The sequence below is a fragment of the Bubalus bubalis genome, chromosome 8, assembly GCF_019923935.1.
Source record: "Bubalus bubalis isolate 160015118507 breed Murrah chromosome 8, NDDB_SH_1, whole genome shotgun sequence".
In the NCBI taxonomy this organism is placed as follows: Eukaryota; Metazoa; Chordata; class Mammalia; order Artiodactyla; family Bovidae; genus Bubalus; species Bubalus bubalis.
Window position 1 is genome coordinate 77,129,374 of NC_059164.1, and position 13,256 is coordinate 77,142,629.

The following is a 13,256-nucleotide window of genomic DNA, read 5'->3' on the forward strand; positions in this document are numbered from 1 at the left end:
TGGGGGACAGAGCATATTGCTAAATTCGGTTTCTCTTCTCCATTTCCCCCCTGGCTTCAAAAGCAAAGTTTGAACTCTGACTTTAGAGGTTATGAGATAGGAAGTTACTAGATTTTTCAAAACTAACTTCCTTTACTAAATTTTAAAGTTATAAAAATAAATTTGAGTTTACCACAAACATCCATGACAACATGACACTGCAAATCAAGACAATAGGGGAAATTTTTTCAATATCTGGATCTTGTTTGGGAGTATTAATTTGTCTTAAGCTAATTATCTTGATGAACCCAGGAAATAATAGCTTCTCTTTTTGCTAAACAGTTCAATTTACACTTCCTCATTTGGAATGGAAAATATCCACAAAGAGTATCATGAGTAAATTCATTCTAAGAAAACTTTAGGGGAACGATTTCATATCATATTTAAAAATTCTTAGACATCTTCATGGGGATATAAAGGTGTTCCCTAGTTAGTATGGAACCTAGCAACTCCTTTACAGCTTAACAAAAAAATACTCAAATTGGTAACTAATAACATTCTGATTCATAAGGCAGAATGTCCTAGAAAGAGCTCTTCCATTTTAAACGCTTTGAGAATATGCTTTAGAAAAAACCAGCAATTTAGAGCAGGGGCCCACAGACTTTGTTGGTGAAGAGCCAGATAGCAAATATTTTAGATGTTGGGGGTCCTGTGGTGTCTGTTACTACTACTCAGCTCTGCTGTTTGTAGCATGAAAGTTGCCGCAAAAAATATATAAACATTCATGTCAATGTATGGCAAAAACCACCACAATACTGTAAAGTAATTAGCCTCCAATTAAAATAAATAAATTAATTTAAATGAGAAAAAAATATATAAACAGGTGTCACTGGGTTTCAATAAATCTTATTGATAGACAATTAAGCATGAATTTCATTATAATTTTCATATCATGAAATATTGCTGCTGCTGCTGCTGCTAAGTCGCTTCAGTCGTGTCCGACTCTGTGCGACCCCGTAGACAGCAGCCCACCAGGCTCCCCCTTCCCTTCCCTGGCATTCTCCAGGCAAGAATACTGGAGTAGGTTGCCATTTCCTTCTCCAATGCATGAAGGTGAAAAATGAAAGTGAAGTCGCTCAGTCGTGTCCGACTCTGAGCGACCCCACGGACTGCAGCCTACCAGGCTCCTCCGTCCATGGGATTTTCCAGGCAAGAGTACTGGAGTGGGGTGCCATCGCCTTCTCCGATCATGAAATATTAGTTTCACAATAAATGTTTCCAAATCATTTAAAAATGCAAAACACGTAATAGCTTGGGGGCATTACTAAAACAGGTGGCAATGTGTCAACACCCAACTTAGTGTGTGTACGATCAGAAAATTGAGAGGAAATAAGGGAGAGGGGGCAGCTTCATTTAGTGGAAACACAGGTCGCCACTGGCAGGAGACAGGGAGCCAAAACCTCACGTTACCTGGGGAGTTCTGAGGGGAGGAGCAGGGTGAGCAGCGGGGAGAGAAGCTGTACCCAGGGTGGAAGGCAGCCTGCAGGGGGACATAGGACATAATCTCTTCCTCAAAGAGACTGCAAAGTAGAAAAAAAAAAATTAAGTTAGTTCTCTGTCCATGAGAGAATGTTCACGAATTGCTGTAAGAGTAGGTATAATTCTCATGAGACAACAAAAGCGCTTAGATTCACTTAGATGGGCACATCCTCGCATGCAAACTCTCCCTATTATTTTAAACCCTAATTAGTCCCACAACAAGGTCTCCATTAAGGAGCACATGTAGCTTAGGATACCCCAGTCGTACATGTAAAGAAGGAAATGAACAGCAGGTGTAAGGCAGGTGCCCTACTTCAGTCACAGCCACTAGACTCCTCTAGAACAAACAGTGGGTGTTTTAGTCCAGGCTGTGGTGGAGAACCACCCAGAGCAGGTTCTCCAGTTGCTTTTCCAGAACTGTTTCAGGCTCAGCCCCTTACCTCAGCAAAATGACTAGATCTGCATCACAGGACAACTTTTCAAGCCCATGATTACCCTCAGTCCGAATGTAATGGATTTTCTCCCTAGGATAAATGTGGGAAAGAAAATAAGAATTATGCACGGACATAAAAACTAAGGAGTGAATCCCTTTCCAACCCCCTTTTCACCTTCAGTAGGGCTGAACAGTGATGTTCTAATGTCCAGATTGTTCTGAGGTAGGTTGGGTTCGTATTATAGGTTCCCAGGATGCTCGTCTAGGAACTGTATTTCTCAGACTCACATGGGGACAGAAGCTGAGGAGCACAACACTGGTGGGTCCCTAGAGAGCCACACAGCTGGGAGTGGAGCTGGGAAGGGCCGCTGTGGGCTCACGGTGTTTTAGAAGCCATGGGAGGAAAGAGTCAGGGGATGTCTCTTGAGAAACCTTATGCCTGATGGAAAATGAATTAAGTCCATACTGAGTCCAGAGAGGGTCTAGCCCCAGAATACAGGAGATCTCCCACATCAATCCAAGCACAGGCATCAATTTGTCTCTGTTTAATTACAACACATGCATTCTGACTTTTTTATAACCTTCAACTCCAATCTGGCAGTTATTCCAATAAGTCTATAGATAAATAGGATTTTTCCTTTTGATCAAATAAACTTTGTAATGTGTTTTCCTAACATTCAAATATTCAAAAATTTCAAACACTATGGCCAACAATCATCCCTTGTAATCATGCTTCAAAGAAGTCAGATGTTTTTTCTCTTTCTTGAAGAGATACAGCAGAAATCTGGGAAGACTTAAGGATTGATATTTTATTAATTTCACTTTTTTTGTTTAAAATTTTGAGATGCTTTTAGAGTCACATGTACTTGTAAGAAATTAATAAAGAGTGATCTGGTATACCTTTTAGTCAGTTTCCTCTAATGGGCGATTAAAAAAAGATTAATAAAAATACTGCAGATATAACTTTTTTCTCTCTCTGATTATAATAATGTGAATCCAAATCTTCATCATAACTTGCCTGCTTTCAGGTAAAAATATAATGAAATTGACCTTTTGGTGTGGGTACTTTTTAAGGAGACAAGAGAAACTTTTTGGCTTCAACAAAATAGAATTAAACAGAGAAACGCCTGTGGTCCATCAGTAGAGCACCGTAGTGGTAAATGTTATTTCCAAAACCCAGGGGTGCTCATAGGAGCTTCTCTGATGGGAGATTTGGAAATTGGACCAGGTGAAAGCCCGGCCAGGGGTGTGAGAACCACACCTCCTCCAGCAGTTGCTTCTCCTTCTGTGTCTCCGTGTCCTTGATTTCATGCGCCCGAGTGCTATCCTCAAATCCTGACACTGCCTAACAGCCCTCTTCTCTGGAGGACTCTTGTGGACCCTGCTCCTCTGGTTTACTGACTTCAGTCCCATGAAGGACTGTCAAATTGATGTGTTCTCCCAATGGCAATATCCCTGGGACAAATCACTCTGCTACCCCAACAGACCCATATCTGGGTATGCCCCTGGTCTCCCTGCCTGGGGAAAAAGGGAGAGAACATTTTAGGGGACACTCTTTATTTCCAGGATTCCAGGATTCCTGGGGAAAAGAAGACCAAAGAGAGTCAAGTCCACGAGGGCAGCCGGGTGCCTTCCTCAGGCAGGGGAAGCAGCATTCCCTGCAGTAGTTCTACCACTGCTCCCCACACTCAAACCACATCCACATGTCAGAAATCCAAGCAGAGTTTTCTGAGAGTTTTGGTGGTTCTTCAGAGGACATGACACTCTCTGTCATGTTTGTGAAAATCTCAGGCAGACATACTAGTCTAAGGGGCCTCCAAATGCCCCTGGGTCCAGCCCAAAGGCTCTGGGCCTAGGTGTGGGGAGGTCTCCGAGGGTGAGAATGCCATCTGCCTCTCCAGCCTGCATCCCATCAGTAACTCTCCAGTGCAAAGCTCCCGTCAGAGCTCTGGTCAGTAGAGCCACCTGCTTCTTTGACATCCTGACATCTTCATTTGTGGCCTCAAAGATCTCAAAACTCAATATCTACAATGAAATCCTTGACACCCCTCTTTCATTATCTCTGAATTCTGATCATGTCCTCTGTGGCCCATAATACAATCTTTAGCTATCTATTTGGCTTAAAAATGTCACAACTGTCTATCATTTGTCTTTCTCAATAGATTATAAGTCCCATGAGATCAATGTCTGTTTTGCTTCACTACTGGGTATGAAGCCCTAGCGCCATCCTGATTCAGAATACCTGCCCAATAAAAGCACTCATTGAAGAAAGAAAGAATGAATGAGGATGGCTACCATTGCGTCTTCCCTCTTCCCGTGTGGTTTCCTTATGATTCACTTCTGTCTGCTGAACTCGGTTTTCTGAGAACTCGTCCTCTATCGTCTAACCCAGCAACTGGCTTTGTGAATCCAGGACAGTGGGTCCACGGCTCCCTGAGAATAGCAATGACCAAGCAGGGATCATGGGCCCCTCATGAGGACCACAGAGGAAGCAGTAAGCTCTTCCTTTGGGCAGCATCATGGGGAGAGGAGGTTTTCCTTTTAACTCGTGGACCTTTAAAATCAAGTTAACTCACCCTCACACCACAGCTAGGGGGGCAGGCAAAGGCCCAGTCACAGTGAGTAGTGCCCCGTTTTTTGTATCCTTGAAGCCTGACCCCTTGAAGAGCGGGCGTTTGCTCTCCTTTTGCCTTTTTGATTTCATGGCGAGTTTCTGATGTCACTTTGAGTTTTCAATTTTTGAGGAGCTATTTGGATTTCCAATCTGGACTCTACAGGTCCTTCAGGGTCCATTAACTGTTTGAAATTTTATGCAAAGATTCACATTTCTATATTTGGAAGAGTCTATAAGAGCTTTCCTCAGATTCTCAGAAGCATCCTTAACCTTAAGAAGGATATTAGTTTCTACATTAATTTCCAAACTTTTTCTAATTCCAACATTCCCTAATTTCATGTCCCCTATATCTGGAAAAGTGTAATTGTACAAACACTGCAACAGAACCTTCAAGGTTTCTTAGATTTTGTTATAATGTGACAAAATCACATTGTGTTTACTATATAAATGCTGAAACTCTTCACTTCCCTTGGGAAATATACTCCAGTCTTTATTTTCACAGAATATTGTTTTTATTGCTTTTAAAATGATTTAAATAAGACTCTAGTGCCTTTGGGGAGCTGACAGTTCTCCCACAAGCAAGCAGCGAATTCCTTACTTAGTGGTAGAGTCAGTAAGGTAAAAAATGTTCAAGAGCAGTGATGTATCAGGAAGTTTTCAGGTAGTACAATGCCTCTGAAAATCCCTTGGAGATTCTCTTAAATTATTATGCAGTGTGAGTCAGAGAGCAGCCCAAGAATTAACCAAATATGGCCCTGCCTTCCATGGCACAGTAATAAAACTTGGGCAGAGTTGAAAATAAATGGAAGTCACACTCATTCAAGATAAAGATCTTTAGTTCAATCTGAAAGTGATCATTGTTTCCTGTCTTCAAAGTAGAGGGTCAGGCTCTGACAGGAGAGTGGTACAAAGACAAAGATATAGATCCTGCCTTAAGGAGCTTATGGTATTGTAGGCAGACATCAGTAGTGGTAGAATACAACGGGTAAAGGAAAAATATCTTAGAAGTACAAAAACAAATGCTAGTAAAGCAAGGCAAAATAAATACTAAAGTTTGCCTAGATCACTGAATCTTTGCATTTGATTTGAGCCTTTAAAATGGGCTGAAATGCCCTTAAGAGAAAAGCCATTCTAGGAAGGGTGGGGGTAGGATAAAATACAGGCCCTTTGAGGGAGGTGAAAGACATCAGAAGGAAGAAAAAACTAGCCCAGGATGGAGAGTTAGATTAGAGCCTGACTTAGGGGACTATGGAAATTGTGCTTAGAAATTTTGACTTTACTATATACACAACAGGAGCCATGAGAAGGGTGAGAAGTTTTTGTTTTTTGGCATTATTTGGTTTGTATTGTGTTTGTTTGTATTTTGTTTGTATTGTTTGTACTGAGTGATGAAAATGGAAGCATTTGTTAATGCATTTTGAAATTCTGGAGAGAAAAGATGTAGGAGTGTCTCAACACAGTTCATCTACTCACCCACAGTGCATCTAGTGGAACTAGATGCAAAGAATTCCACTCTTACGAGAGGGCTTACATCTTGCCTTAGCATGACCTCTGGTATAAGAAAGGTTCCGTCAAAACCAGTCCCTTTTTGGTAAAGGAGCTCAGAGTTTCACAAGGAACTGAAGTGCTCCCCACAAAGAATTCCCCCCAAGGGCCCCATGTAAATAAACCAATTTTATTAGTTGATGCATTTTTCACAAGTTCTCAAACTATACCCAGATTTCCACCCCCTCTCCCATGAAACTAAGGTCTTGTCGTAATGGAGAGGAAGAAAAAACTGCAGAAGATCTACTTGGACAGCCTCTTTCACTTGTCTCTGAAACCCTCATAAAGTGGGCATGAGTCCCCAAATCACAAATCTGGCCTGAACTGCTCAGTGGCCTGGCTAGGGCAGCCACAGCAGGATTAGCCAAGGCAGGGCCGATCAGGGCCCAGGGAGGGTGAGGGGCAGCAGCCCAGCCTGAAACAAGATCCCAGCTGGCCCCCTTAGTGACAGTAAGGATAGAGTCACATATCTACCACTGCCCCTCCACCTGCTATTATGTGGCATATTTCCTTGAGGACTAAATTCCAGAGAGGCTTCCAGTGAGACAGGCCTGGGACTTGGATCCCTTTGTGGTCGTGCTGCAGTGCTTGCCCCTGGACATACCTCTCCTTGAACAACAGAAGAGAATGTAACTGTATGGGACTAGAAATAACTGTGTGTGTGGGCAGTTGGGACAAATTCTGGACAACAGATACAGAGACCAAAAAACCCAACTGCCACTTTTGAAGAGCCTGAAGCAAAAGTAGAGGGTCAGAAACAAAAGCTGGGTAACTGAGCATGCCCTCTGCCCAAAACACCAAATAAAGGGAGGTGCAAAACACCCAAGCCACCCCTCTGGACCGACCCCTGGATACACCCTCCCCTCCCCCTACATAAGAAACCAGTCCCCCCACACCCAGAGGAGTGAGCAAGCAAGGTGACCTGTTGTTCCTTTTTGCTCCCCTCTGCTGCAGCAGGTACCAATATGACCTTGCCTGAATTTCTTGTCTGGCCTCTAGTCAATTTCTGTTGATTGGGGAAGGCCAAGAACTCTGGTGGCTAACACTGAGCTGCTCTGAGGTTCTGCAGAAGACTGCCCTTGTGGCAGCTAGCCCTAAGGATACTCCATGGGAAGCTTTATTGAAGGGCATGGGTGGCATGGGATCTAAGGAGGTAACGCTGTTTATAGTAGAGTGAAAGCGGATATCTGCTAAGAGATCCCTGCAAGGTCCAGCAGAGAAATGATGACGATCCAAGCATAGGCCATGCAGGGAGGAGAGAAAAGAAGGGTTGGAAGAAACTGAGGAGGTAAGTGTTTAGATGTGAAGCTGAAGAAAGAGGGAGGAGTTGAGATGGGCATTTGGGAGGATGGAGGCTCTAACTTATGTAAGTTAGAGGGAAAGCAGGTGTCAGTGGGTGGTGATGGATGGGAAAGAACAGTGAGTGATCCATCCTTGCAGGATTAATAAAGATTTGAATAGCAAAGAGATTATTTTGAGGTGTTGGTGACTCATTGAGGAGGTCAAAGTAGAGGATTACAGTTGTCCACCAGACTCAAAAGACCACCAGATGGGAGCTGGAGTCAGAGGGGGTCACCAGCTGCCTCCCTGCCCATGTTACCTGGTCCAGAGAAGCATCTCAGTGGAGCCCACATTGTGACCTGGTTTCAGTGAAGAAGAGACTGAGGGTAGAGGATTAAGGGACATGCCTCCATCGCTGGCCCCTGTGTGCTAGAGCAAGTATTCAAACTTCAAGTGAACACAGTTAACTACCGTGCATCTCTAGCTTTCGAAATGTTGGGTAGTAAACTGAAGGAGAGACATACTCTAATACCTTGGTGAGAATGTAGGATTTAACTTCAGAGGATAATTTTTTATCACTTTGGGTTGTTTTCCCTTCCAAATGAAGTGACTCAGAGTTTCAGAGACACTCATTCAAAAATGACCCTAATGAACAATAAGATTTAAGTAGTTAAAACACTTATGAAACCTTTTTGTTTGTTCATTTATGAATATAGTCATCTAATATCCAGTACACATTTAAACAATTACATTCTTTAAATAAAATAATTCACGTGGTGCTTTACATAAATAATCTTTGATGAAAGTTATTTTGCTCCTTTTCTGTGCTTCCCTCCAAATCAATGGAAAGCATTTTAACATCATGTGAATAATTGGTAAGCTGACATGATAGCCATCTCTGATTGCAACAGAACTCCTGGATCCTTCATTTTAAGTATTTAGGTTATAATTTAAATGCATGAATAAAACACATCATAAGTGTCTGCCGTCTCTCCCAGAGGTTGTTCCACCTGGAAAACCAGTGGGAGAGACCTGGAATTAGAGAGTGGTAGACAAGCCCCTACCTGAGTGTGTGGTTTCTTGCCAAGCTTGGCTGGCGCTCTTGCAGCATTTCAAAAATGTTTGGCTGGCGAAGAAATGCCACAATCTTGTCGTTATATGCTGAAACAGACAAAAGTGCAAGTTGTGGTTGAGTCTCCAGCCCAGAGATGATTTCACTAATGATTGGAAAATGGCAGCTTGATACCAAGATTAATGGAGGAGAGTCTGAAGGGCAGGGAGCATACTCATCAAAAAAAATGTAAGCTCTTGGGCTTTTTTTTTCTGTGACATAATAGCCTGGCTATTTTTAAATGGTCAAACCCAAAGCGAACCAGATCTAAGTTAATTATCTTTAATATTGTAGGAATTTATCTCGGTGTTAACTCACCCCCCCCTTGTGAACAGATGGAAGAGAATAAAATAGGTCTTTCATGAGTGGAGTTCTACTCTACTCCTTCTAACTTCTCTCATAATTCTGCCAGCATTATTATGGCAAATTCAAAGAAATCTTTTTCTGAGCACTTGCACTTATGACTTCTGCCATTGGTTGAATTTCCCAATAGGGATAATGAAAATGTCCAAATCCATGTAGACGCTTTCACATCTTGATATAAGTGTTTTGGAAAGAGGTAGCTGAAGTTAGGAATGGAACCTCTTCTAGCTTATCCTCATACACACACGGGAATAGAGGTCTAAATTAGAAACTGCATGTAAAAGCAACCACATCCGTCACCTTATCTATGCTATGCTATCCGGGGACCCAGCTAACAAACCACTGAATAGAATAAAAAAGGAGGGGAATGAGGGTCTGGAAGAGGGGAGAGAAACAGATGGGAAGAGGGGAGAGAAACAGAAGGGAAGAGAGAAGGACATAGTGAGGAAGAGGGAAAGGCAAGAGGTGTAAGAGGAAGATGGGAACCAGCGGTAGGGGAGTAGACAATACTAGAAAGGAAACACAGAGTCCTGAATATTAAAGGAGTCACAATAAGAAAAACAGGTGTTGGCTATCCAGGGGTTTACAAGCGTGATACATACCCAGTGGCAATGAGTCATGTTGGTGTTGGCTTCGAATAGCAGCTACTAGGCTGTGTCCTGGCCTGGCCAGTAAAGAGGCTCCTCTGTTTCTAGAGACTTCTGAGGCCTAATTTCAAAATAAAATTGTAAGTGTTAAAAGCCTCATCCATTTTGGATGATCTTTGAATACTAATTTTTCAATATGAGTGGCAAAAAGTCCCTAACATCACCTAAATGAAAGGCGGAATGAAGTTATAATTCCAAAAATGATGGAAAATTAACATGTTTGAAAAAAATGTCTCAGTAGGATGGTTGGTGTTGTGGTTTTTAAGAAAGTGACTATGCCAAATGCCATGAATGTTCATCTCATTAATACACCCAATAGGCTAAGAAATATTTCTCATCAGAAATATGTTAAAGGGAATATTATCAGTAAAGTAGGTCTATGATCTTCATCTCTAAGAGGCAGCACTGAACTTCATAACCAAATGTGGCCTGGGCTGGCTGTCTTAAACAGTATTTATTATACTCGAAAGGCCATTCTTTGTTTAGCGTCTTTTCTCACATTTATTATACTGGTTACTCTTTATACAGTCTTTAGGAGAAGGCAATGGCACCCCACTCCAGTACTCTTTCCTGGAAAATTCCATGGATGGAAGAGCCTGGTAGGCTGCAGTCTATGGGGTCGCTCAGAGTCGGACACGACTGAGCGACTTCACTTTCACTTTTCACTTTCATGCACTGGAGAAGGAAATGGCAACCCACTCCAGTGTTCTTGCCTGGAGAATGCCAGGGACAGGGGAGCCTGGTGGGCTGCCGTCTCAGGGGTCACACAGAGTCAGACACGACTGAAGCGACTTAGCAGCAGCAGCATACTCTTTATACAGTCTCATATCCTCACAAAATTTGGCAAGATAAGCATTATTCACCCCAGTTTACAAATGGGGAATTTGAGGATCAGAGAAAATAAGTTTTTCCAAAATTTTTAACTGTAAGAGATAGAATCATAATACTAACTAATGCTTGACTGTCAAGAATTGTTTTTAGATTCCCCATACTACTGGCCTGCAACCAGTCTTTTGGGTTGGACATTTTGACAAAACTTCATGGGCCAGAGAATTTGCTTAGCTTAAAACTGATATTTGTGATGATTAACTTTAATTTAGCTTGATTTTAAATTTTTATAAATTCCCTAGGTTCTAGAGCATAACAGTGAGTTTCTACCATGATTCCATATATATTTTGCTCCTGGAAGGACCCTTGCAGGGTAAGCTATTTGAATGGAGGCACCACAGAGTTTCCAAACTGGAGTACTTTCACCAGATATATGGCAATGGGTGTAGATGACTCTCTCTATGATATGTGACAAAGAAGTCAAACTAGGCTTTAAAATATTTAAGAATTTTGAAGATGACATTGGAAGATATTCATAAAGAGCTCAAATATCCAGACAAAAAGAAGAAATAAAATTCTCCAAGACCAGAATTCACACACACAGAATTCAGGAGAGGTGATGAGCTCCTATGGCATAAACCCCAGAAAGGTCAGGTTCATCTAAAAGTGGTCACTTAAGACTAGGCCCTGTGTGATGTTGCAGGTGACAATCTTCAAGGCAGATTATGTAGGGCTTCCTAATTACAGAAATGGTAATTGCTGGTCTTCCTTTAGGTTCTACTTTCATATTTCACACAGACAAGAATAACATCCTTCAGATGAGATGCGCTACCAGTTCACTCTCTGTATGTGGCAGTCTTTGAACTGCTCCTCTGGAATAGGAGGGATGCAGATTCATCTTTTTCCTCTCCTGATCCTTCTTCTTGCCCTTGTCTCACTTGAGGGACAAGGGGAATAGATTATGTGTCACTCTGGCTGACTTCTCATTTTGATGCCATCAACACCCAGCTCTCTTCAGAGGGTGTAGCCAGCTACCAAGATTTAGATGCTGGAATTTCTGTAACAGCACTTTCTGGTTAAACGGTTACAATGCAAAGTCATGAAAGAAAGGCTTGCTGATGGCTGATACGCCATATTTAGTCTCATATTTTTCTCTTTCCATGGATTAATAAATATGTAAAAGCTTCCTAGGACTGAAATCTCTCTTTTCCTTCCAGGGGTTGTGTCAGTCTGCTGTAATGTGTGCTGAAAATATCTGCAATGCTGTAAAGACAGGAATCTCAAAAACAGCTGAAGGCTGTCTAAGAGATGAATTACAGAAAGAAATTGGGAAAGCAGGTAGACCTGAGAATGGAACTCAAGAAGGCTTGGCTGTGCACTGAACTTTGCCTGGAGAAAAACAAGGCTTTGAAGCAGGAAGAGGCTCACTTCTCTTCACGGGGGTGGGGCGGGGGGTGGGTTGTAAGGAATTCATGTGTTGTAGAAATGCTTTAGGGAAAAATGGTTCCTGCTTCTAAGGTTACCTGCTTACTGCAAAACCAAGCCAGACTGAAAGACTGCAGAACCAGAGGAAGGTCAGCTACTCTGAAGGCAGTTGACTGGCTGAGGGATATGCATCACCGTGACTATAAGCGAGACAGAGGAAACAATACTGGGGAGTGGTGAGGCTTGTGGAGTCCTGAGCCATGGCAACATCGGCTGAGGAAAAAGGAGGTGACTGTAGAGTGGTACTGGATGGACTCCAGATGAGAGAACTGGAGGATGATAGCATTAAATAGAAACGTGCTTCTCCAACTAGGGCCTAGGAATTTACAGGGATGGAAACAATTTTAGGCAGAGCTAAAAAGGACTCTAATAGTCTAAGATTTCATAGAACTTGGTATGTGCTGGGACCCTTGTGGTTCAGTTGTTGTTCAGTTGCTAAGTTGTGTCCAACTCTTTGTGACCCCATGGACTGCAGCATGACCTCGGCTCTCCTGTCCTTTACTATCACTATCGCAAAGGTGGCCCCAAAGTGGTAACAAGTGGCCCATCGAGGGAAGCCTGCCATCAGCTGAGTGACTAATTTGGATCTCACTGCAAATATGATGCTAACATTTGCTTTCCTAACTACTTAAAATACCGAAAAGAATGAATTTTCCATTTAAAACCAAGATTATATGACTCCCTGAAATTCCCAGAATTTGACACTTTTGGACACTTTTTGGGTCACTGAGTTTCTCAGGTAGGGGTGCCTGTGTATGCAAGCACACAGAGAGAGATATAGAAAGAGAGGGCGGAGAGGAGAAAGGGGGGAGAAAGGAGAAGGAGGGAGGGAGAGGGTGGGGAGGGAGCGGGAGAAGGTGGGAGAGAAGGAGAAAGAGGGGCGAGGAGAGACACAGGGCCAGGGGAGGGAGGGAGAAGAGAGCCCCACATGACTGCTTTTTAGATTTCTTTTCCTTTTGATGTTGAGATAGCTTTAATCATAATTGCAAATACACAAACTTCAAACATTTAGCTTTCCGGACAAAACAGAATAGATATGCTCAGAAAATAGTTTCCAGCAACTGGAAAACAAGCTTCTCTTCTGTGTTACAATTTGGAAATGTAAACTGGTGTTTTTTTTTTTAAAAATCTGTGATCGAAAACTTCAGGTTTTAGACTGAATTTGGGTTCATCATCAGCTAATGCTGTCTCAAAAATGCTGGAGACCTGGTGATAAAAATTGTAAGTTCAGAGGAAAAGCCCAAGTGATGAATTTATGTTCATCTCTAGATTTTTTTGTATTCTAAAAGTAGATCATTAACAAAGTTTGCAGAACTATACAGAAATGAGTGATCTATGAGGTTTTTCAACATATTTCTAATGGCAAAAAGTGGGCAACAAACATAATGTACAAGAGAAAGGTTTGAATTAAATTATGGCAATCCATAGAAT

General features: G+C 42.2%; 1 protein-coding gene across 3 annotated transcripts in view; it reads right to left on the reverse strand.

Moving 5' to 3' along the window:
- The window catches only part of HECW1 (HECT, C2 and WW domain containing E3 ubiquitin protein ligase 1), a 490,597-nt gene that overhangs the window by 70,341 nt on the left and 407,000 nt on the right, over positions 1–13,256 (reverse strand). For all 3 annotated transcript variants that reach the window (XM_025291383.3, XM_025291385.3, XM_044946810.2), the window contains 4 exons: positions 9,468–9,573; positions 8,456–8,552; positions 1,959–2,042; positions 1,450–1,559 (listed from right to left, as the gene is read on the reverse strand). In XM_025291383.3, coding sequence (XP_025147168.1) covers positions 1,450–1,559; positions 1,959–2,042; positions 8,456–8,552; positions 9,468–9,573 — 397 coding nt within the window. The remainder of the gene's footprint in view (positions 1–1,449; positions 1,560–1,958; positions 2,043–8,455; positions 8,553–9,467; positions 9,574–13,256) is intronic.